Raw genomic sequence first — 26028 nt, 5'->3', positions numbered from 1 at the left:
CCTTAAGACTTTATCCTTGTATCAGTTGTCTTATCCTGGAGACTTCTACAGGTGCTTCCTCAGCTGTGTACAGTGTAACTGTTTCAAAGTTTTGGTACCCTTATCTGTTAATCTGAAACCTATTTAAAAACAAAACAAAAAATTCTTGTAGAATGTATTTATCCAGGAAATGAGGTGGTTAAATGTGCGTTGAAATGTATGCATTCTAAGCATGTTATTGTCATACTGACTTCAGGAAATAGCTATATATATATTAGTATATGTATAACTAAATATGTAGTTATATTTGGCTGATACTCCCACAGTTTTTTTACACATTTCATAGGCTTTGAAGTTGAGTCGTGGGTTTTTGTGGTTTTTGTCCTTTTTCCTAACTGCTGAACTGGGACATAAACTTGTAATAGTCACAATGTAGAATAAAGGTTTATAAATAAGGGAGGGAGAATAAATTCTCATCTCTTAAAAGGCTCATTCCTCCAGTATTTAAAAAAACCCTTATTTTGGGATTGCATCTAACTTTCACCATGAGTACACACTCCCTTATATATGTTTTATTTTTGTTACCGATTAACTTGCAGCCTTGCAGTTTTAATAATAGCCCTTATGAAAGTATAGGGACAAAGATGTAAGAGCAAAACTGAACTATAGGTTTTACTGTAATTAGGCAGCACATAAATAAATACTTGAAACTTATTTTGTAGGTGGGAACGTATATATTTTAAATATCTTTGGCAGTTATCAATATAGTTTCTAATTATCTAATGAACGAGTATGAAAACCTCTGCCTCTCACTTCTACTGAGGGTAGTGGAACATTATTCTTTTCTTTTTACAGGCAGGATAATTAGTCTAACTTGGCAAGATTGTTCCCTACCTGGGCCTAGAGCTCAGGTTTTTTTGTGTCCTAACTTACAATAATTGGAAAGGCTCTTTTTAAGTTTAGAGTCTAATCTCAGTATTTCTGAGTAAGGAACTCTGAAAAATAAGATCTGTATTTTTGTTTTTTAGGGTACCCTTGAAAGTGGAACAAGCAAATAATGCTCGTGATGCCTTGGCTAAAACAGTGTATAGTCATCTGTTTGACCATGTAGTGAACAGGGTAAACCAGTGTTTTCCATTTGAGACTTCTTCTTTCTTCATTGGAGTTCTAGATATAGCTGGTTTTGGTACGTATACTTAAAAAGAATTAATTTTCTATTTGTCAATTATTGCCACCAAAGATTCAAATGATAAATTCTGTCATGGAGAGTGAGAGGGTTTTCTTTTTTGTGTTGGTGGGTGGGATGGGTTACAAGGGCTTAAGAAGATATCAAGAGAGCAAATAAAGCCTCATTTTCCTGAAGTACAAGAAAAGGTACAAGAGGAGGTCTAGAGCCTCTCCTGATGACCTACTAGCACTAACGAGCGTTAGTGCGAAACACGGCATCTTTGTAGTGGTTTCAGATTCCTGTAGCGTCTCCATAGACACAGCTTTTGAAGGACTCACAGTTTTGAATAGAATGTTACTGAGACCACCCAGGAAAATTAGGAAAGATATTGCATGCCCATGCTGTTTTCCCGTTCAGTCCTGAGAAGACCCCTGCATACTGACAGACAGGCAGGCAAAGGAGGCCTCGGAATTAAGGTTTCCTGGAGGCTGAATAGTTCTGTTATGGAGGTGGACTTCAGGCTTTTGGTTGCACCCTGGAAGTCGTGGGCATTGATGGTTCCTATAAAGCATTTGTCCTGTTTGGCTTGCTGAGGTTCAGAATAGGGCATGTTTTCTGGAATGTTCTAGCCCTGCTAAGGTGGCCCAAGAACAGTGAAAAAGGGAACATTTGGTTTTCAGGTCCTTAGAGCTACGATATCTTGTGCCAGCCTGATGTAACATGGATGCATGAGGATGTATTGGTTCAGTTTCACTGTACGGTAGCATCTTGCTTTGGTTTGCTGCCAGATAGAACTGTTTGTTATTTGTCTTAGGAATATGGTCTGCCGCAGTATTTTTATATCCATCATATGTGAAACTTTAAAATCTGTAAAAGCTTTTATTTTACTGAAAGAAACAGATATGGATATGAACACATCTTTAAATATTAGCCCTGCAAAGCTTTTCTTGGTATGTAGCATAACTATGTAGCATAAATTCTTGCAACACTGGTTTAACATAGGAGTTTGACTTTTGTTTTTCAGAATACTTTGAGCACAACAGTTTTGAACAATTCTGTATTAACTACTGTAATGAAAAACTGCAGCAGTTTTTTAATGAAAGGATTCTGAAAGAGGTATGTTATATTTGAGGATTTATTTTTCTTAGTAAAGAGATACTTAAAGTAACACTGCTTTCCATAAGGGTTGCACATTATGCTTAGGTTAAAGAAAATTGTGTTGACAAACTGTTTTCCTGCTGTGTGACATCTGGTTCTGCCAGAAAAGAATACGGCCATCTTTTTTCTTCTTCTTCTTTTTTACCATTCATTCAAATGAGGCATCCAGATACCAGACAATATGTCATACCTAATGGGAATATCTAATTGCATGGGCATATCATTAAGGAGGTGAATTGGAATATATTAAGCTGTGGAAAGAGATTCTATAATTTGTGTTGATTCGTGCTGTATTCAAAAATGTCTTCATGTTTATTTAAAAAACACTTTTGGTGGGTTAAAAAAATATATGGTGAGTGGTGTTTTCAAATACTCTTTTTAGGAACAAGAACTTTACCAGAAAGAAGGCCTGGGGGTTAATGAAGTGCGCTACGTAGATAATCAGGACTGTATAGGTACGTACTTCTTGGAATGTCAAGCTATTCATTAGCGTCGTGGACAAAAAAACTTCAAGCAGAAGAGGCAAAATATGCGTAGCACTAATAATTTTATGCTTTAATGCCTGTTGCAACCTTGTGAATTGTTCCAGCTTTGTATAACATTGCAGTTCTGATTGGTAATAGAGCCACGTTGTCCTACAGTGTGTAATAACTGCAGCTGGCACTCGTGAATTTCTTGCACATTTTCCTAGAAAACTAATTGGAACACCTCAGTGGGGTAAATAAAGTGAAGAAGGGTGTGAGGGTGTCTGGGGAAAAATATTCCATGACTTAAAAAATATCCCATGCCTTCCCCCCTCCCCGCCTTTTTTTGAGCCAGTAAGCAAAGAAACAAAATGAACTATGGGCAACGGGCTGCAGGTGTTACTGCTGTTTTTAGGCTTCCACAGACTGATATATACCAGAGGCTTAAGACAATGGTGTTGGTTTTGGGTTTTGGGGTCTTGATTTTTTTGGTTGGGTTTGGTTTTCCCTCTGTGTTCAACTTCTGTTCTCCAAATTGGTGTATAGTGAACAAAAGTTCATTTTGCTTTGGCATGTACAGTAATTGGTTTACGGTAACTAGTCAGTCCTGGCTGAGCAGAGAGTAACAGAATTTAATATCTGTTGCAAAAAGTCTGGTTCTTCTGAGTTTCTGTAGCTCCGCTGAAGTTTTCACTTTGACAGATAGGAATGTATTGTCACTAACTCTGACTTAACTAAAGACAGCTCTTGTCAAGCAAACCTCTTAGCCGTCATGTGGAAAAGCAAGAGGAAGGTATTTGGAGGAGGGAACAAAATATAGCAGTGGAAATAGGTGACTTCTATGAATACAAATCTTTTCTATTTGTTCAATAATGTGTTTAATAATGTGTGTATGAGCCTGACCGTGTTAGCAAAAAATCTTCTTGTAGTTTTGGGTTTGGTTTGTGTTTTGTTGGGTTTTTTTTGTTGTTCTGTTTTGTTTTTGTTGGGTGATTGTGGTGGTTTTGTGGGTTTTATTTATTTTTTTAAACATACTCAGGATCAAAAGGGGTTCCCTGATGCCTATTGGAAGGAAGGGTCTCTGACTCATAGGGAGAAAATGGGTCACGTTGTAGAGATTGTTTCCAAGTCGTTGCCTTTTCATGCCATAGAAAAGGTTTGGACAGCTTATCTATGAATACAAGTAGCAGTCCTCAGTCGTGACCGTTTTGCTATTCCAACCAATGTATGACAACCCACCACAGATTTGACATATTTCTTCATTGTATGAGTTGTTATTATATAAGTTGATAAAATTTTAGCTTAGTTAGACCACAGCATGTATGCCTTTATGTTCTTGCATAGTCAGGAGAAAAGGGTTTTCTACTGCCTTTTGAAATGAGGGAGAAAAATAATGTTGGTTTCTGTCAAAATACAATTTGGTTTACGGTGTTGGACCAGGCCAGTGACAGCAGAGAAGTGAACATGTAGAAATATTAACTGTCACAAAGGAGAAGGATATGGTGACATGGACAATTGTTTAACACTATGGAAGAATCTTAGAAACAGTCATTAGTATGTTAGAATGTTTTGATGGAATGGTAGTCATCTCTGTAGCTAAATTAGCTTATTCAGATTTCATAAGGGTAAATTCTTTGGATCAGGGCTGTCATTGTGCTTTATATATAACCTCATACTGTTTACAGTCTGTGGTAAGAGTTCATAGGCATTGCTGCAGTACAAGCATTAGTCATTTCTTCCTTTCCACAGGAAAAAACATAGATAGTAAAAATTCCTCTTACAAGAACAGTTTCATAGATAATACAAGAAAGTTTTAAAAGCTGCAACATTCTTGTGTCTAATAGTTTCAAGAGCATGAATTTCTGTGTCACCTTTCGAGGGCTTTGTATATGTATGTGAAAGGTCAAGGCAATGCACTTGTAAAAAATTGTGAAACCACCACTGTATGCTCAAGTCTGATCTGCCTTTCGTAAAACAATGCATTTTATTTTTCTCCCCAGATCCTGTTGTGAATGGAAGTGTGTGCCTTTTCATGCTTCTAGTTTTGACATGTGGTGAAATATGGATGGAAAGCTTAACCCCCACCCCCCCAGTATAAGCAATTATTCCATAAAACCTATGGTTGTACCACAGACACATTTAGGCACTTTTTGGGAATTAGATGACTAACTTCAACTTGAGACCCAGAGTAAAAATCGAACAACTTGTGCCTGATCTTTTTTCCCTCGTGTTCCTTGTGTTAGAGTTAGAACTTGGTACGTATAGGATGTTGACTAAATCAACAATTCAGATACATAGGATTAATTTGCAATGACTTTTTGTATTTTGTGTTAACATCTTTCCCTAGCTACAGAATTGGATCCGTAGCATTTTAAACTTGTAATGTTCAGTTCTGATATAAGGTTATATATTCAATTTTTGTAAACATTTTTTTTTATTAATAGATTTGATTGAAGCAAAATTAATAGGTGTGCTGGATATTTTGGATGAAGAAAATCGTCTTCCCCAACCAAGCGACCAGCATTTTACTTCAGTTGTGCACCAGAAACACAAGGACCATTTCAGACTCTCTGTAAGTTTATTTTTGCGGTCATGTCTTGTTTTAATAAAACAGTTCTTGGAACAGTTGATAGTAACACTTCAATTTAATGAAAAACTCTCCTAAGAAATCTCATACCAGACCAGTGTGCACAATGCATATTCTTTTGTTACAGACAAGTTTGGTTATTGGGTTTGTTGAAAAGTTCACTGAAGGCTTAAGTCTTCTAGCAATTCTAATATCCTGCTGAAACTAAAGCCATATTCTTCACTTACATATGAAGTTTGTTAACATGTAATGCATGAAAAGGAAATAAAACCACATTTTAATTATTTCATATCAGTTGAGCTATTTTATTGTTCCTTTCAAAAATTCCTTGCTTTAGAGAATATCAGACTCACATGGAGTGTCTAGCTAGCACTGCAGAAATGAAATTAGGGAACACACAAGGAAAACATTTGTTGTTGTTAATTCTTTAGCATACAGCACTCTGTAGAAGATTAATGCAAATCATCGCAATTTCCTTATGAGACTGCCATTGAAATGCAGAAAAAAAGGAGAATAGTTTCCTGCTGAAAAAATGCAAGCAAAGGGAGCCAAATAAAATTGGCATCCATTTACCTTTTGTTACGTTTCCACTTAATGTTGCTTAACTGGATTGCTGTGCAATGAAACATTTTTGTTGGTATGTGTATGGTCAGCTAGGTAGTTGCCTTTTAAAATATACCATCTAAAGGTATATTTTAAGCTTCTATTTAATCCTGTTCATATGACAAGGCATTCATCGGCTGTGGAATGAATGGTCTAGAAATTTTTGATTAAAGGCAAAAAGAAAATCAACTAGCTGGTGTTAGCAGTCCTGGTGACTTTTATTTTGAATGTGAGGGTATCTAAGAGTGTGAATGAGAATAAAAATAGGTTTTTGGAACATCTTGGTTTGAATGAGAGTGGCAGTGGTCATCACAACTGTACCGCAGGAAATGTAATTTTTAATACCTCCTACTCCTGGCAGAATCACGGCGATGTTTTAAGAATAAATTTTTCCTCACTCTTCAGTGTAATTTTTCTTTGTAATTCCAGATTCCTAGGAAGTCTAAATTGGCTGTTCACAGAAATATCAGAGATGATGAAGGCTTTATTATCCGACATTTTGCAGGAGCAGTATGCTATGAGACGGTAATTTTACTTACACAAAACTATTTTTGTTATGCTTTGTAGTATTTCTATATTTTTCAGTGTATATAGGTTAAATAACAAAAGTTCTTTTCATCAGAAGAGAAATTCAGAAGTTGATGTCTTAGCTTTGAAACAAATTTTGTGAGTATGACAGAACTGACAGTTTCTTTTAACTTCTCAGATTATAGACTGTTTTGGTGATGTATATTTTGTGTAAGAGTTTGTTATAAATCTATAGGTAACTATGTCAATATTAAATATATTGATTCATGATCTACTGCAAATCAACAGATCAAAGGATGTTTGCATCTTGGGGAGAGGAATATAGTATGTGATATGAAAGTATTGTTAGACTTGAATAACTTTTTGGAAGCATGCTTATCCTTGTATGCAATCACTGTTTATGTTATATTAAAAATAATTTTTTTGTTTTATGTTTCTACTGGCACTAGAATCATTCATGTAAGAATAAGAAATACCTGAAGTTGCTACCTCCAAAATACATTCCAGATTCTTATACTTTTTTCATCATTCATCATAAAAGAACATTAAAACACCTGAAGCTAATATCTAAAACCTAGTTTTTTTAAAAAGGGTGCAGAATAAACAAAAGATGCATAATGCTTTGTTGTTCTGATCTGTAGCTCCAGTATGTAAAAGGGAAGCTACTTCCAAAGATGGTTTCTTGTCATTTGAAAATGCATAGTTTAAGGGCTTGTTCCTCTTTACTTCATAATACTCCAAGAATGGTAATGATTACTCTGCTGTTTTGAAATAGGCACATTCTGTAGGTCATTTTACAAATAAGAAAATTGAAGCCCTTGTGTTACCTACCTAATTTTTATGAGGTCGCTCAGTGAGTCAATATCAAAATAGTAAATAAAATTGGAACACATTTGTTCCAAGTACTCTGTGTTTAACTGTGTACCTCATTTATGACATGTTAATAACACCCTAGAGTGTCTTCAGGAAGAGAGGAACCAGATATGAGCACATAAGCTCTGCTGTCAGAGCTAATTAGATACAAGGTCCAGAAGCTATGCTAAAATGCTTGGCTTAATTTATCCCCTCCTTCAGAGGGACTTACTTAGCATGGGCCTTAAAACTTTGGGACTATAGCTGCCTTGTACCTCACCTGTTACTTGTTTCTCATTCCACTTGTGGCTGTTCTCACAATCAATTTGTGGTGAAGACGCCTCACTGGCTGCGTTCGTGTTCCAGTCTTGTGTTTTTATAGTCCAAGGGAATTTTGGAGGCCTGTGCTTGTCCTTTTGATTCTCACCACCATTAAATCTCTTTATGAGACATCTGGAAAATTTTTATTTTCTTCAAATTAGTCTTGGCCCCCTCTGTTCATAAATAGTAAAGTCACTACTGAAGTTACACCAAAAGCTATTGAAAATTTTCTTAGTGTGGAACTGGATACTGGTGTCCTGATCTCTGAATTTCAGTGTAATGTATTGTTCTTAACTTCTAAAAGTTAGTGAGCCAATTTAAATAAACCAGAGAGGTAAGCTTTGTAGGAAGGGGGAATATATTTTACTACTAAAACAATGATTTTCCATTTCAATTTCCAAACTGTGTAGATGCACCAATTAAAGTGTGAATGTTAATATCCATTTCACAACGGATCTTAAGTGATATTACAAGCAGTGAAGAATTAAGCTTCTCAGAACTCCCAAGTGATGATGTGCTGAGTGCTGGAAATGGAAACAAGGAGGATAATCATTAACAAAAACACAGCTGAACTCTTAAAAGGCACTATACCTTGGGTTTCACGATTCCAACATCCCTCAAATTTAAGAATATCTTTTCTTGCTGACATTAGGGTTTTATGTGTCCAGTTGGAAAGTTGTTTGAATATTTACCCCACATATTCTTGCTGATTTGTGAATTAAGTATATAACATTGTTTTCTTCAATTTTCTTTAAGACTTAAGTAACTTCGGCAGTGAAGCAAATGTTCTATTATTTTTTGGGCTGTCTTTTCAGATGCAATTTGTGGAAAAAAACAATGATGCTTTGCACATGTCCCTTGAATCTCTTATATGTGAATCCAAGGACAAGTTTGTTCGGCAGCTGTTTGAATCTAACGCTAACAACAACAAGGATCCCAAACAAAAAGCCGGGAAACTTAGTTTCATCAGCGTGGGAAACAAATTCAAGGTAACATAATATAGCAAAGAATCCTATCTTCTTGTAACATATGTCACTTCTAAGTTACCTGAAATAAGTAGAACCTAAGGTTGGGAGAACTAGCAATAACTTGAGATTCATATGAAGAAAATATTGTTAAATAAACATTTTTTTCTATCGAATTATAAGAAACCAGTATATTCAAGCTATGTGCTATGCTTTTCTGTCAAAAAGCTGTTTTGTAACAGCGCTTACAGAGATTATATAGTAATTTTTAAGTCAGAATTTTGCCAAGTCACATGGAAGTCTCTATTCAGAAGGTTTAAAGACTTGATCTAAATTTGGATTCTGTGGACTTTAAGGGATTCTAAATGTGACAAAAGGTGTTCTTCTTTCCTATCTTAAGTGTGCATTCTAGAAGATGTATCAGTTGACTACAGTTTGCCATTCTCAAAATCAGTACCTAACCTAACCACTGTTTCTCCTCTTCTAAAATATAAAGATAGTCATGGCTTTCACAGAAAGATGTTGATTGTGCTGAATGTTTCCTTTCTCAATACCTGAATCTGATGCTTCTCCTCATTTTCTCCTTTCTTCTGCTTTTTGTAAAGCTGACCTTCAAACCTTGTCTTCTCCAAATGTTTTCTGCATCCTTTTTTCATTCAGCAGTTTTATTTTAGCTGGACTATTCCAGCTCAGGATGGCTAGAAAGAGATCTATAGGGGAATTAAGAGATGAAAAGCAGGCACAGCTGTGAGCTGCAGGTAAATTTTTCAATCTCATGGATTCACTGTTGGTAGAGCTGCTGCAATTTCAGCAAGAGCTCTTCTCAACACATCTGGGCCAGATCCAATCAAGGATTTGTATGCCTTCAAGTCAAGTGCCACAATGTTTTTGGAATGCTACCTTACCTAGGGCACATAAAACCCCATGTCATGCTCCTAACTAGACTCCTTGTGTAGTCCCTGGGGAAAGCAAGTATCTTAGACAATCCAAAAACCTTCTTGCAGAGTGGAGCACTGCCAATAGCAGAAGAGTTTTTCTTTATTTCTCCTCCATGTCAAGGTTAAGTGTTGAATCAGGACTGCAAGATGAAGTCCTTCTTGTATAATCTTATCTTGTGGCTAGTGTTGAGAACGGTTCTCTAAAAATGCAGGGATTGAAACAAGAAGGATATGGTAGCAATGCTTGCTTTTTGAAGCAACAGTGTTCTGCTTCAGTTCTGTACTGTATTCAGTGTTTAATGGCTACTGTGTTTCCCATAGCACCTAGTTATTAGTCATTCTGACAAAGGGGGTTCTCCTTATACCCTTCTGGAGGTGGGTTGCTATGTAGCCAGAAATAAAATTTTGATGGGGCCAGGAAGAGTAGGAGACAGAGCCTGACTTGTAAGGTAGTGGTTTCGGTATTTAACTGGGAATTGGGCAGCCTGCTCTCTTGAGTTTTGCTTTGATGATTATTTCCTCCTCCTTATATAGTGGTTGTAGAATTAAACTGTAGCAATTAGTTTAATATCAAAATCATGATCAGAAGGCAGACTGAAAAATGGAATTACATACAGATACGTCATGTCCTGAGCAAACCCTGTAACCATGAGTCTGCTGTAGGATCCATTGTTTTTTATAACTGTACTTTCAAAATGAAACCAACTGTGGGTTCTTTCTTCCATCTGGGTGTTCAATTCCTCTTGGATTTAGCACCCCATATCCAATAGCTGTGGACATGTGAATGATACCCATTGTCCAAGGAGGGCTGAAGTAAAAATGGGGGCATTTTTTAAGTTAAGCAGCAATTGAGTGGGGAACTTTTTGGATTTCCTTTTGGACTTCGGTGTTCACCTCTGCACCTAGAATGTGACTAAAGTCCTCTTTGGATCTGGCCCATCAATCTCTAATTTTTTCAATGTTTTCAAGTTTCATGGCATTTTGAATGTATGTGTTACTTTCAGTAATTCATTTAGTGTTACCTTCCCAGATGAACACTAATAGCCTTGAAAATGTCACTTCAGATTACATCAAAATAAGTTCTATTATCTTAGCAGAAATTTGATCTCTCTAAGAATTCTTAGTGTGTCAATATGTAAGTCAGTCTCAGGTTCTTCTAATTACATCAATTATTAGATGATGTTGCAGAGACATCTTTTTATGAAATCCTTCACACGTCCCTTCCTTATAATTAATTAAAATTAATTCTCATTTATCAGTTGAGGAAATAATGATTAATTAATTCATCATATCTACTCCAGAACCTTTGGGATGATTTTACCTTACTACAGTAATGATGGATTAAATCGTGATAATGTAAAGAGCAGTAGTTTTAGCAATATGTTTTATTCATATGATCATTTCATTAGTGGAATTTACCTGAGAATGGCTTTGGCTTATTTCTTGACAAATCACAGAGTATAAGGAAGGGGGTATTTTTCCTCTAGCAGAAATGTATTTTGTTGATGGAAATTAGGCTGTCCCTTCCAAAATTAAGCTTTTCAAACTTAAGAAAACATAAAGATTATACTCAAGTAGAGATGTAAAGAGTACATGTAAGTGAGAACTGAGCAGGAGGTTATTAGTGTTTGTCATGGCTCTTCTGGCACTCCTTCTCTCTTTCTAACCATATCCATGATAAGTTAAAAAAAACCCGAACCAATTTTATCCACCGGAAGGATGACTGGCAGCTGTAGGTGACACACGTTGCCCATGCAAATCTAGTTTCTTGTATTTGAGGTAATGGAAAGATCCAGTTTAAAAAAAATCAGTCAAAAGTTAGATCCTTTCAATTGTGGTTCCAGTAGAGAAAATGAGGTATATGTTAGGACATAGAAAATTTTGTCTTACTTCAGTCTGTGTACTTAATGCTTGCTAGTAAACTAGAAAGATTACTCCTGTGCCAGCCTATGTGGTAAACCAGACACATCTGTCAAAAGTACAGCTGTTTTCCTGATGTGGTTCTGAAATATATTAAGTCCCTACCAATTAAATTCAATAGCAACTGTAACTTATTCTCCCTCATAACCTTAAGTCTCTGGTGGTCCTTTACACTTGCCCCCAGATAATCATAGGACTCTGGTCTTTCCTCATCACAGTATGTTTAAATCCAGCCTCAGTAAATGTAATTTTAAAATTATAGTCTATTGTTATCAACAGAGAATTAAAAAACCTGGAAGTTCAGAATTAAAAATAAGCTGTGCAGGTTCATTCACCTAAATGTTGATATAGCTTTAAAAAGATTGAGAAAACCTTGCGCATATCTGTTTTTTGTCTTAATTATTTAAAATATAAATGTATGCTTGTTATAGAACAAATTTGGGCTTTCACAAATTTTCAGTGTATTTTTTAATTATTGCTGATCGGTCTAATTTTCTTTATAATTTTATTACACAGGCATTATTTATTTATCCAAATGGGCTTTCACTTTTTTTGATAACTATGTTTTAGTAAGTAACTAGTTCATACAGTATTATTGTACAATTAAACACAAGCAATTTTCTCAGGACCATTCATGCACACTTGCATGATTTTGTCTGTTAAAATTTGTGAACATTTGATTTATCAATTCTGTCTGATTTACTAACAATAAACGTGCATGCAGTAATGCTATGCCACCATTCTGTGTGTATATTTCTGTAGTTGTGGCAGGACTCTTGAAATACCTGTTTTCTTTTACAGACTCAGTTAAATTTGCTTCTTGAAAAGCTTCGCAGTACTGTAAGTATATTACAGATCCAGGTTCAATAATTTTCTGATATAAGTCATAGTTATCTGAACAATATGGCTTACAATAAATGTGATAAGTAATTGCTTTAGAGTTTGCAGTTATATGGCACTTTTGAAATGTCGTGCTGTGCAGGTGATGGTTATTGAGTTACTTGAAAAAAACCTACCACCTTTAAAAAAGTTGTTGTAGAATGAAAATTACACAATTTGAGTAAACACTATGAAATCTGTCTGGGCTGCAGTCTTGTTTTTAGTCACTTTCACTTCCATCCATTCACTGGTTATTACTGATGACTAATTTGCAGAAGATTTAGAGTTGTTATTTAGGAGTAAGGCAGATGATAATTTATTATTGATTACTGTTTTCAGATTCCGTAAAGCCATTAAAAAATAGTGTGTTTCATTTCACTTTTGTGATGTACTATAAATGCACAGATGGTCAAAGAACCTGATTCCCCTAATGAGTATTTGCTAATTTAGCTGATGTAATTTGATACTTTTTGGAATTCTCCCAAGTAGTTCAACGTACCTTTTTTTTTTTTTAGAACTTGTAGCTGTAGGAACACGTTCTTGTTTCTCTTGACCGCATGTTCTAGCCTATTCCAGATATGGGGTTATGCTCTGTCAGAAAAAGAAAAAGGTGGAAAAACCTGGGAAAAAAATGGGACAGGTGCTGGAGTGCCCGAACATTAAGATTTTACTGTACTCATGAGGCTGGTCTGAAAGAAAGATGATCTCTTTCACACCGAACACTCTGGAACCAAGACCCTGTCCAGGGAAAAAGTATGTGGCCAGGCTTGCTGTACCCACAGTTTAGCCAACCCATGAGTGAGGATTTATTGTTAATCTAGAGCTCCCTTAGCAGGTGCACTCTCAGCTGAGAGAGAGAGAGAGAAGACACTGCAAATCAGGAGTAGTACTATGTTTTCTCAGTCTCAATTTTGTTTTAGTATATAAGGTAGGTTATCATTAGCAACCACCTGTTACAGGAGAAACTGAATAATTGGATGGTGTTTTGCAAAAATGTCACCCTTAATGAATGTGAAATAATCAGAGAACGCAGTGGGTAAAATGGCAGAGATAGCACACGTGGTGATAAGAATAAGATAAGCAGACTGGAACAACGTGGGGGAACGGAGAGTGAAGCCATGAGCCAAAAGTAAAAGAGGAAAGGAAGATGAAGTTCATCTGGCATGATTCCAATGCTGAGAGGCTGATAGCATGTTCACTGATGTGAACTGTGGAGGACTGAGGCATTTAGGTGATGTGACTGTAGAAGATAATGAGGGTAGTAGAATCTAGACCGTTAAATCATGATTAGATTGTACTAATGTTAAGAAGAACAGTTAACCAAAAACTCAGAAGTTTAAGATTCAGTTAATAGCTTGAGCATTGAGATCAGTTACATCAAGACCAAGACTGGAGTGCAAAACTGATATGAGAGAAAAAGAATGTCAGTGTTTTTCTTTTACAATACTATTATTTTATCTCCCCTTCCTTCCTCCCCCCCACCCCGATTCTTAGAGGCCTAACTTTTACTCCAGCTTTAAAAATGAGTAGAGTCTGTTAACAACTTCTTTTGGTAATAGGGGTCTAGCTTTATTCGCTGTATCAAACCTAATTTGAAGATGACAAATCACCATTTTGAAGGAGGACAGATCCTCTCTCAGCTTCAATGTTCAGGTAATGTATGCCTCTGCTACTTTTCCCTCTGCTTATTACTTTGGGCATTATAGATTGACCTAAATTTGAAATATGTGAGATAGAAGCAATAGTTCCTTGCTTGAACTGTTCCTTTCTAGAAGGTAGCTTATTTATGCCTTATGAACAGTTGTTTAAATTCTTAGTAACTCAGCGCTCATTTTCATGAATAGAACCTTAGAAATAATTGATCTTAACAGCCATAAGGTCTCTTCTTTGCAAGAAGAGTTGATGTAACTTCCATTGACAGTTTTTCCATTGATTATGATGAGAGTTCAGACACCCGGCACATATGTAAGAAGCCATGTAGCCATATATTGATACGTAAATTTAGACTTCCTGACCTGGAGCTGAATCCCATCTCTCTGTATTGCCCACAATGTTAATAGGGCAGCAGTTTGGTCCAGAAGAATAGAATTCCTTTAAATTACTGTGGCAATTGAAGTGTTAGAAAATCCTGTGTGCATTTAGAGGCAGTCAGTATTAGCTGAGATATCTGATAATTGAAACACACTTGTTTTCTTTGATTTTATAGATACTATGGTAGAGTTGAATCATCTTGTTTTACTTTTTCAAAATTTCTTTATGCCACTGTTAATTTGATTTGGAGCTGAACTTCCAACAAGGCCACTTCAGCATAGTCTTTCCTGTTGCTTTATGTACTCTAGATTGCGATGCTGCATTTTCATTATTCTTGAAATGCTAGGTGCTTTCCAATTTTAAAGCTTTATTTTAAAGAATGAATATTACCATATTCATAACTCATGCCCCACTGAACGGGGAAGGAACTGCTTGCTTGGGAAGTAGAGAGCTAGTAATGTGGTTCAATAGGGTGTTCATCAAAGTACTTCGATATTTGGTTTTTTTTTCCCTTTTCTGTATTGTTGTACTTCCAGTAGCTTGTGCTTCATTTTTTCTCTTTTTGAAGTCAAGATACTTCCAGGTTCTGCAGCTGATGTTTGACAAGTCCACGTTTAACATCTCATGTTATCGTCACAAATGCTTAACAACTTTTCAGCAATTAGAATGCCATTAACATCATTAGCAGTAGTTTCCTTCAGGTTAACAGCACTTGGCATGTCAGGAAAAAATAACAAACTAACTCCCCCTGTCCCCGCCAGTAATTGCAGTGTTTTACAGTAGTCTGTACGCTTTTCCATACGTGCTTACTTTAGCAATGGTAAATGAAGCTTAATCTAGTAAAACAAAGTTATAATATGTGACGTTAAAAAAGCAAGATGTAACGCTGTAAAATCTTTATTGAAAAAGAAAGACTTAGTGTAAACAATTCAAATTTCCATTGAAAGCAAATATGCAAAAGATTAAGTTTAAAGACAGCAACCATAAGTTAAGGGCTAACTTAAAAACTTATATGCAGAATTTGTTGATAGGGTTATGTAAAGCAGTGAGCAAAAACAGGTACGGCCTGTGCTGCATGAAGTAATCTGAACCGTTTACCGACTGTGTCTGTGCTTTACTGATGTCCTAGTTGCAGACAAAACGTAACAACAGTATTTGGGATGTTAAAATTACATCTTAGCAGCTTATACCTAGCAGTGCAAATACACTAAATGTTCTAGCACTGCATATGTATTTGATGCTCATCTGTACCACATTTCACAAATATCATTGACACGATGAAAATAAAAGCCTGCCTGGGCATTGTTTGGTTTGATTTGATTGGGGGTTTTGGTTTTTTTCTCTCTTTAAAAATTAAAATGTCAAGTCCACTAAAAAAAAAATATTTAGAAGAAATATTAGGAAAAAATTCCACTGCATGATTGGCTGTTTCAATATTAACTTTTTGTGAATGATCACATGATGAAGTAATGTTAGAGACTGGATCAAGTCCCAGCTGAACTTTGTGGCTTAGTCTCTGAACAGTGTTGTTGAGGCTTATGTCATAAACTACTGGTTATCATAAAAATCACTGCTTCGTTTGCATTTTACTGATATCAACTTTTGCCCATGTGTTTCTATGAATCTAGGGATGGTGTCTGTTCTGGACTTGATGCAAGGTGGTTTCCCTTCGCGAGCTTCCTTTCATGAACTCTATAATATGTACAAGAAATACTTGCCTGAAAAATTGGTTCGACTGGATCCTAGGCTCTTTTGTAAGGTAAGAAAGAAAATAATTCTTCTACATCGTTCAGGACAGCGAATGTATTGTGGGGGTGGTTTTTTGTGGTTTTTTGACCTCTTTTGTTTTTTGTTTTTTTTTTTTTGAAGGAGGCAGAATATAACTCTGTTTTCTGTGTTTCAGGCACTATTTAAAGCCTTGGGACTGAATGAAAATGATTACAAATTTGGGTTAACCAAGGTGTTTTTTAGACCTGGCAAGGTAACGTTTCTCTTTGAGTTAATGAATGTGAAACTTAAAGTAATTTTGGTTGGAAGGGGCCTCTGAAGGTGACATTTTTCAACACACTAGTAAAGTGTGGCCAACTTAAATAAGGTTGCCCAGTTGTTTTTTTTTTTTCAAATACTGTTCATTTTCTATGGAAAAAATATATAATAACTAATATAATTGGTTTCATAGTCTTGTTCCTAATGCTGCTGTATCCCTAATGCAATGTTTATACTCCCAGGTGTTCTACCAGTCAATTAAGTCTTCTGTTGACCATTAAAAAGAGCAAGGCAGAGCAAAGGAAAAATATTCTCTAGTAAAATCTATTTATAGCTGAAATCTGTGATTCTGAGCATTGTGCTGCTGTGCAGAGAAAGGAGATGAACTAGGGAGCTGTTGTGCCTAGAAAGCAAAATTATTGTAGTCCCAGAAGAAATGTTCCTACTGTCATAATTACCAAGAAGCAGAACTGCAGGATTTTCAGAGAAGGTTGCCCTTTAGTTGGACTCTTATAAGAAGGTTAAAAATTGAGAAGTGCTTTTAGGGCTTTATTTTTTCCCAGATATAAAATTAGAGGTGACTTGAAGTTGTAGAAGGCCAGAGTAAGTGTTCAGGATGTAGAGAAACAATTTTTTAAAATTTTGGCAATAAATTAATTTCTGTTATCATTAAAGAATGAAGTGATGCTAGACGTGCCTACTCACTTGAATTAATTGAAAGCCTATTTTACCTTTTTAACTCCACATGGTCTTAAATAATATCTAACACTCTGTGTTCCTCTCGTGTGTGGTGTGGTATTGTGTTTTTTTTGTTTGTTTGTTTTTTGTGGTTTTTTTTTTTGTGTGTGTGTAGTTTGCAGAGTTTGATCAGATAATGAAGTCTGATCCGGACCATTTAGCAGAGCTAGTTAAACGAGTGAATCGCTGGCTTATCTGCAGTCGTTGGAAAAAAGTTCAATGGTGTTCTCTCTCAGTGATTAAATGTATGTATTTTATGTTTTATTAAATCAAAATAATTGTTAAAAATATAGCAAAGCAATTGTTATCACCTTGAAATGTGGCTAAGGACGTGTATGGTAACATGGTTACATACTAAAGTCTGAGTAATTGCTTTCAAGGATGGTGAGATTTCTTTATGCTTTATGTTAGGCACATATAGGGGGGCTTAGAGCAGAGGGTTTTAGAAGTGGTACATACAGCCCACCACCAATCTCCCGTGTCCAGTCTGGGTGCTTACTGAAGCCTGGGTAAACACTTGCACAGACACAATTATCACTAGAAATCACAGGTCTTGCGGGGAAGAGACTTCTACATCAGCAGGAAAGAACAGGAGTTCAACTCTCAGCTGACAACATAGTCATTTTTGTTCTGGGAAGTGTTTGCACAGACAGAGGTTGTCACTTCTGGACAGAAACTCTGCGTTTGAAAGCACTGACATGAATTACGAGGCAAGCATCTCCACTCCGGCAATTACTGCTGAAAGGCAATTAGTGCCTATCACTATGGATAGTGTGGCACTATTGTGAGTGTGCACACACTTAATTCTTTCTGTTTGTTTTGGTGGGAGCCTCTGTGCCTGGCTCAGGATTGTGAATTCTGTTGCCTGCTGTGCCTTAAGCGTTGTGGTTCCAGTATAGACCTAGCTCTCAAGCACACTTAGTCTACATACAGTTTTGAGCCATCAAGTGTGTGAGTAATACAGGAGTTGTGTTAAATTGTGTAAACCATTGAGACTCGTTATCTTCTGTGTGTTTACAGTGAAAAATAAGATAAAATATCGAGCCAGTGCCTGCATTAAGATACAAAAGACTGTTCGTATGTGGCTTTGCAAGAGAAAGCACAAACCACGGTAAGAGGATATTCCTTGGTTGAAGAAAATGGATTTTTAATATTGTGATTGTAAAGAGGAGATTTATTATGCTTAACTAAATATATCTGAAGGCATAGGATAATGCTAAGTATGACTGGAAGAGACTTTGAAAGGTGCCATGTTCCTTCTCTCTTTCCCAAGGATGAATAGAGTAAATCTGAACCTTTCCTAACAGATGTTTGTTTAGCTCTTTGTTCATAGAATCCTTCAGTGGAATCTGACTGCATGGAATACTGATGGAAAACCACTTAGATCATCAAGCTCTGCTAACACCTTTTTGCTCTTTGATAGAGATCCAACTTTCTGTTTTTTAATAGTGAGGTTCTTACAAAATGTTTTCTCTCACATTCTTTGATAGTTATGTTTCATTTTGTACCTTGGCATTTCTGACTATGTCTCTATATTTTTAAGCTCTTCTGTACTCATCTTTAATGATTTGGTTTAGTTTCTACTTATTGTTTTTTTTTCCCGAATCTCAGTTCAGTGATTTCTTTCTAGGAAGACTGTCTCTGCAGAGTTGTAACTTGTAAGTGTGGCCTTCAGTAGTGGTTCTCTGAAAAGCTCCAAGTTTTCCTGGACCCTTCTTTTTCCCCATACTTCCCCCGACCTGCCCCTGGGAGGGGTTTAATAACTGGGCTCCCTGCTGCATAGTTAAGTTTTATCTGATTCAGTCCTGTTATTGCTCTTTGGCTAAGGGGCAAAACTCAACCCTTATCCACTCTAGTCAAAATCCTCTAGTGGATACTAATGATTTGCTATTGAAAAAAATCCAAACCTCACATTAATCCTCAAAATAAAAATGCGTTTTCCATTTTGAGTCACCGTCTGCTAACCAGTTTTAATTATCGTTTGCAAAAGGCTCCATTGCTTAGTTACTTTGTGTAATAAAGTTGGAATTTCAAAAAAAGAGGGTGAGTGTTATCAGAAGGCATATCTTGTCTCCCCTATCTACCTCAATGTGAGTGATCAGTGATACTTTAAAAAATGACCTCGTAAAAACATCTCAAGATAAAAATAAGTTGTCTTACATTGACAGCATTGATGGCCTGATAAAAGTGCGTATGCTGAAGAAGAGACTTGATAAATTTAATGAAGTAGTAAGTGCTTTGAAGGAGGGGAAGGCGGAGACAAGCAAGCAAGTCAAGGAGCTGGAGTATTCTATTGATGCTTCAATGACCAAAATTAAGGTATGGCAATAATCAGAGAAATAGTTTCTTATTACTGGAATCTTTTGAAAACTTTAACTAAAGTAAAAGTCCAATGTATTTTTCTTAATAGGAAAGACATTTTAACAGAGGTCTTAATTTTCAGCGGCACTGGGTAAATCCTGTTTAAAATTATTTGTGAATGTAACTGAAGTGAATCTTGAAACCGGGAGCATACACCTAAACTTTGGTATTATTATCTGTGTTTCAAAACTGGTATGGAGAATTTAAAGCAAAAAAGCGTGTTGATATTGAGAGACAAGTGTCACTAATAATTTGCTTGTTGCTTTTATTATTGGAATAATGCATATTAGCAATGTTCTAATCAGAGCTGAAATGTACAAGCATTTATCATAGAGTGAAGAGATTTATGTTCTAGTTACAAGTTTTTTTCAGAGTTGGTAGGACAGAGAATTCAGCTTGCTGATTATGCCTCAGGGTCTATAGTTCTCTGTTTCTTACCACAAGAGCACACGTCAGAATGAAAGCACACTGGGATTTATTAACGTTAGGAAAAATTTGATGTGTTCAATTTTTGTTCCATGTGATGTTATAGCTTTCTTACTGTACCATATTAAGATTTTTCTATTTAAAATCACAGTTGGAAAGATGCTAGAGTTAACCTGTCAACTTATAGTTTTCTTTTCTAATAAAAATAAGACGATATGATTACCATGATGATACACCCTCCAAAAAGGTCAGCAAATGCTCCGTATCAGTTTTATTAGTATACGTCAATGTGAATTGCAAAATGAAATGAAATTGTAGCTACCAATGAGGTTTGAAAACATACATAGCAAAGGCTATTGTTTGAAGTATTTTCAACCTGTTACTTGCTACTAATAGCTTTTTAAAAGAAGTTAGTCACAGCATGGTCCAATATTTTTTTCTGAGTGCTAGCACACATAGTAAGAGAAACTATTCTGTGCTATGACATAAAAGGCAGAGCTGTAAATAACCACTATAGAAGCTAAGAACACATAGGAGGTCCTTAGTTTTCATCTTAGCATGGTAAGAATTAAGTTCTGTTGCTTAAAACTGCAAGGTTTAAAAAATGAAGGCATGTTTTAAAGAGAAGTCATGTTTAATTTCAGTGATGATAAAATGGTGATTACTTTTTATGGTTTTATATGAGAGGAGAGCAATGGATCCCCAGGATTTTATGAAGGAAGGGAAGGATGTGGTCAAGCTTCTCCCCCACCCGGAAGTGTATATATAATTTAATTTTACTGCTTAATGCTCTTGTTGCACTTAATATTTTTTCAATATACATTTTTCTAAAAAGTGAAGTACAAAGGTAAAGGAGTATAATCCCCTCTTATTATCTCATTTTACAGACCACGATAATGACTAGGGAACAGATACAGACAGAATATGACGCTCTAGTTAGAAGCTCCGAGCAGCTTCTGAGTGCATTGCAAAAGAAGAAACAGCAAGAGGAGGAAGCAGAGAGGCTACGACGCATCCAGGAGGAAATGGAAAAAGAAAGAAAGAGACGTGAAGAGGAAGAACAACGACGAAGAAAGGAAGAAGAGGAAAGACGCCTGTGAGTCTTGAATAAATTGATGGTTATAGAATGAGGAAAAAAATAGGAAAGGCACTTTAATGAGGTTGGTTTTAGTACTCCTGTGCTTAGAGAGTCACTTGGATTTTACTCCTGGTGTGCTATGTAGTGTTAAAACATTTCCTTTTCCAGCAATTTATAAGGTAAGTGTAGTCAGAATAGAGCGTGGAAGAAATTTTGTGATGCAGCTGGAAATACAGATGGACTTGGAAAGTTTCCTGACTTTACATGTAGTGTCCTGTCATCAGGACTGTACTGACTTCTGGATTACCATACAGTTTTATGGAAGATACTTTCATACATCTTGTTCATTTGCATCGTGATAACATGTTTTCATTTCCTCCTCCTCTTTTGTAATAGGAAATCTGAGATTGAGGCAAAGAGGAAACAGGAAGAGGAAGAGAGGAAAAAGAGGGAAGAGGAAGAAAAGCGTATTCAGGTAATATTTTAGCTGTTTGGGGGGTTTTGTTGGGTGTTTTTTGGGAGTTTTTTTTGGTTGTTTTTTTTTTTTTTTTTTTTCAGAGCTTAGGTTGTCCACTGAGTCTAACGGCTTCATTTTATAAATGTGCATCTCAAAGTCATTCAACAGTGTTGCTTTAGTAGTAAATGTAAGGTGAAAATCATGATTAGGGCATCCCAAGACAGGTTACCAATTTCTGGTCCACATGCAAGTTCAGGTCTTCTGACTAGAGGTGTGTTTTTAAAGAATTTTAAAAGTTATTTTAAAAATACACAACACTGAAGAATCCTAGTTTATCCTTTGAAGTTTTTGCAGATGTTCCATGTCAGGCAAGTTTGGCACTCTTTTACTAGAAGTCACATCTGGACTCAGACTGTGTCATGTACCAGCTTAACTGTAAACACTCTCAGAATACTGGTAATAATGAGAGGGTACAGGAGTGTCTCTAGTAGCCCCTTTGACTACATTAATGTAGAATAAATAAATACGGTTCAAACCTTGCTCCTCCACCCCCTCCCCCTTGATTCCTGACACTTCTTACTGATCCCATCATGAACTCTCTCTCTGAGGTGTGTTTGGCCCCTATACCCTTGTTTTCCTCTTGCCTTGGAGATCACTCGGGTGACCTGGGAGCTCAGTCTCCAAGAGAAAAAGCTCCTCTGTAGGGGCAGTTGTAGCAAGTGCAGGGCAGCGGTCACTGATGTTCATAAACTCTTTTAAGCCCTGCCCATGATTAATCAGAAGCAGAATTTTTCTCCTGTATCTTGTTAGCCCTGGAATTACCCTAGCCCTGCTTATCCTTCTTGCCTCTGCATACTCTTTTTGTATCATCTTGCTCGTGTTCCTGATAAACAAGTCACTGGAACTAACAGAGAAAAAGGGAAAAATTATAGCCTGACTTTGATGAAAAATGAATCTTTCCTGTATTACTTGGTCTGTCACCTGTATCAGAATAATAAGCACTACCAGCTTGCAGAAGTTAAACATAAAAAGAATAAGCTGCTATTTGGCTAGTCTCTAAATCATTGCTTGGAGACCATTGCAGATGTGCCTAGTGTTTCGTGAGAAATTCATAGGGTAAGTTTCCATTCAGGGGCAGTTTAAATGGATTGAACTTTGTCCACTGAGGAACCAAGATGGACTGTTGCCAGAAGGTTTAAAAAGTTGGTCTGCCAGCACTGCGAGCATCCTTAGGAATTATCTTTATTGATGTTTCTTGGTTTCAGAGATGTGGATATCTGCAATGCAGAATCTAACTCTTTTACTTAGAAATGCTGTGTTTGGATACAAAGCAGATACTAATCCAGTAGGGTATTTCTTTCTTCTGCACATAGTTAATTACTCATTATCTCTCCTGGTGGTTGTTACTATCAGCTAATCTAAAATGGTACTTATAGGGTAAAGTCACTGGTCCTACTGCACTGCTTTAGTGGTGCAAATACATGATGATGAGTGGGAAGTGACTTTGTCTCCTTTGTTGGCTTTTGGGCACCAGGAAAGGCACTGCTAAGACTTGACATGTGTGACTTTCAGAGTATGATTTGGATGGTCATATTTTACTTACTATGTGTGCAAGACCCTTTGTTAAATAATGGTGATAGACTGGAATTATAGTTTTGCTCTGCAGAGATAGTATATCTGGGTAGTTTCTGCATTGCAGTAAGTCAGAGTTTTAGCACTTGCTTAAATTCAAAGCCAGATCAGGTCCACAGAGGATTCCAGTGCTCGTCTTGATCCCTTTTCAAAATGAACCACAGACCTGTATGCACAGCGGTGCCTGTTGCAAAGTCCTACAATGCCAGGTGCAGAACATCAAGGGAGTATTTTGTTAGTGCTGTGGAGGAGTAACCATATTGCTCTATATCATCTGAGTTTTAATGATTCTAAAAACTTTTGAAGTCTAATTTTCATAGTAATTAACAAAAAGCTTGATTTTTTTTTTTTTTTTGAATAAGGAATAATTGATTGACACTTTAATTTGAAAAGAGTAATAAAAGTGGTGGACAATAATGGTTTGATAAACTGTATGTAAACCAAGATGTAATCTGTAGCTGTTTCATTTTTCTTGGGTCAAACTAAATACTAATGCTGTTGCTCTTTCCGTTCTGTAAAATTTGCATGTTTTGAAAGCTATAAATATACTAGTTGGCATAGTTTTCTAATAATGTGCTTATGTAGCATTTTGGTTTAGATTGGATAAGGTTAAAGGTGTGTTTTCATAAAACAGGCTGAAATTGAGGCTCAGCTAGCTAGAGAACGAGAAGAGGAAACACAGCACCAGGCAGTTGTTGAACAGGAACGTCGTGATCGTGAACTTGCAATGAGAATTGCCCAGAGTGAGGCAGAACTCATCAGTGATGAGGCTCAGCTTGATTTAGGATTGCGAAGGTATGGGGTTAAGTAGTTAAATTTCTCTCTCCTCCCCCCCCCCCCCCTTTTTTTTTTCGTCTTCTTCCTATCCTGATCCCTTTGAGAATATGCTTTTGTGGATTTTATGTATTTTTGTATTAATTAAATGAACCTTTTAAGTCAATGTATTGGAATATTTTTCAAATTAACTTGTGAAATTTGTTAGATTGCTTTTTCATAAAGACTGTCCATTTTCCTTCTTGCTACATCAATAATTTAGTAGGTGCTTGTGAATACAACTGTACTTCGCTTTATCTTTTAGAGTTCTGGCAAGGATGGTAACCACTTCAAGTTTCGATTTTTATGACTCATTTAAAGTAGTGATTGGAATTTCTTAAGCATTAAGTAGTAAAAACCCATACCCTTTTAGGTACTTGATTGTTCCAGTAGTATAGTGTGAATTTGTGTGTGGTTTTTTTAACAAGAAGTCCTCTTTGAATGCAGACATAGTAGTTATTTCTGTGTCCTGACTGATAAGTTTTTTAAAGTGGAATGAATATATTTAACATAGATGGGTTTGAAAATGAAATGTTGTCTTAAACATTTTGTTTTGTTTGAACTTTTTGATGTGTCACAAGAAGTGCTTGGCTTTTGGTATATGGATCCACATTGCCTGCAAAGCAAGATCTCCTCATGTGTAAAGGGTGATGCCTCAAATGCTTTATACCCAGCAAATGTACATGTAATTACTTGATGTATTTTCTGTGTGGCTTTCTTTCACAGAAAGCTCTTTAAAATGTGGCCTTTGAGTAGTTCTTCAAAGGAGAAAAACAACTTGTAGTTTTTTTTGTTTGGGTGGTTTTTTTTTTTTCTGTAGAGCTCTGATTTCAGACTACCCCATTTAAATATGATCAAGATAAATATATGATTCAACAGTCATGGTTCCATGAAAAGTGAATTAGGGCTCTGGGCTTTCTGTTTCTGTATCAAGAAAAGGGCAATATTGGGAAAAGTTTAGGTGAGAATTCAGCATAAAGTTCCAGTAAAAGTGGTGGTAGTTGGTCAAATCGCTTATAGGGACCTATGAATATGATCATGCGATTCGTGACTTCGTGAGTACTGGTCCATTCAGTTTGAATTTTCTCGTTCAAAGAAGGGGGTGTAAGAAAATCCTAAGTGTTTCCGTGGAATTCTGTCCTCCCAGATGTATCCTCTTTGCTACTCACATTTTATCTAGAGGTATACTTTTTAAAATAACTGTATGCCTCCATGAGATAGCTAGGTAATTTTTTTGTCACGTACAATTCTGATTTTTTAGACACTTCCACTAAAATTATTGTGGTTTTGCCCTCAGTTACAATAGCTGTCATATTGTCTCAGATAAGACTTTCACATGCTCAGTTGGATGTCCAAGTGCTTCACAGACAGCATCTGGAGATTTTCATACTTTCCCTGTTTAAATTTTGGGTTTACCTTCAAATATTGCATCAAAGTTGCTCTAGTGTTGCAACTGGCAAATTTCTCTCTCATATAAAAGGGGAGGCCTTAGACAAGCAGGGCTCAGAGAATTCAATAACTTTTCTGCCACTGAAGCTCTAATCTCCACAGTGTTTCCCACTGCTCATGGGTGATGCTGGTATTTCTCTTTCTCGTGTAGTCCTGGAATGGATGATGAACTAACCATTCTGGTAATTTTGACTGCCAGTTTCTCTCTGCTGTGCAGCTCGCAGTAGGAGAATGAAGACTGTTTTCTGAATGATTGGGAAGTGCAGAATGGCCTGAACAAGTTAACAGAGTGATGTAAATCCTTTCTTGAACAAGATAATATATAAATTTAGAAAAGAAGTAGTACATTTTTCTGCATACATGAGATTTCTTTTTAGCTCGTTAGCAAAATGTTTTTTTTTCCTGTTTCTGCAGTCCGCTTCAAAGGTTTGAAGCGTGTCAAAAAATTCTTATAATTTCACCTTTGATTTGATTTTTGTTTTGGTTTGTTTAAAAACAAGCTAAAATGTTCTCCAGATCCCAACATCTTATTTTGAAATCCAAGGGTAGATTTCCACGTAACTGCAGGAATTGGCTTAAAGGTAGAAACAGTGGGGAATTCTTCTCTGAAATGAAAACTATTTATTGGTTTGAACAAAACACATTATTATTTAAACATAAATTCTCAAGACTTACTTTAACTGATATCAATTAAA

General features: G+C 36.3%; 1 protein-coding gene across 6 annotated transcripts in view; it reads left to right on the top strand.

The window, feature by feature from the left end:
- MYO6 (myosin VI) overlaps positions 1–26028 on the top strand; it is a 116002-nt gene that overhangs the window by 73649 nt on the left and 16325 nt on the right. For all 6 annotated transcript variants that reach the window (XM_064447775.1, XM_064447777.1, XM_064447772.1 and 3 more), the window contains 16 exons: positions 1008–1165; positions 2172–2263; positions 2688–2760; positions 5214–5341; positions 6389–6484; positions 8476–8649; positions 12285–12323; positions 13922–14015; positions 16022–16152; positions 16297–16374; positions 17233–17362; positions 18138–18228; positions 19286–19436; positions 20792–21000; positions 21379–21457; positions 23706–23866. In XM_064447775.1, the coding sequence (XP_064303845.1) occupies positions 1008–1165; positions 2172–2263; positions 2688–2760; positions 5214–5341; positions 6389–6484; positions 8476–8649; positions 12285–12323; positions 13922–14015; positions 16022–16152; positions 16297–16374; positions 17233–17362; positions 18138–18228; positions 19286–19436; positions 20792–21000; positions 21379–21457; positions 23706–23866 (1884 nt within the window). The remainder of the gene's footprint in view (positions 1–1007; positions 1166–2171; positions 2264–2687; positions 2761–5213; positions 5342–6388; positions 6485–8475; positions 8650–12284; positions 12324–13921; positions 14016–16021; positions 16153–16296; positions 16375–17232; positions 17363–18137; positions 18229–19285; positions 19437–20791; positions 21001–21378; positions 21458–23705; positions 23867–26028) is intronic.

This window comes from Phalacrocorax carbo, chromosome 3 (assembly GCF_963921805.1).
Source record: "Phalacrocorax carbo chromosome 3, bPhaCar2.1, whole genome shotgun sequence".
Taxonomy (NCBI): domain Eukaryota; kingdom Metazoa; phylum Chordata; class Aves; order Suliformes; family Phalacrocoracidae; genus Phalacrocorax; species Phalacrocorax carbo.
Note: the sequence above shows the minus strand (reverse complement) of the source record. Positions and strands in the feature narration are given on the sequence as shown.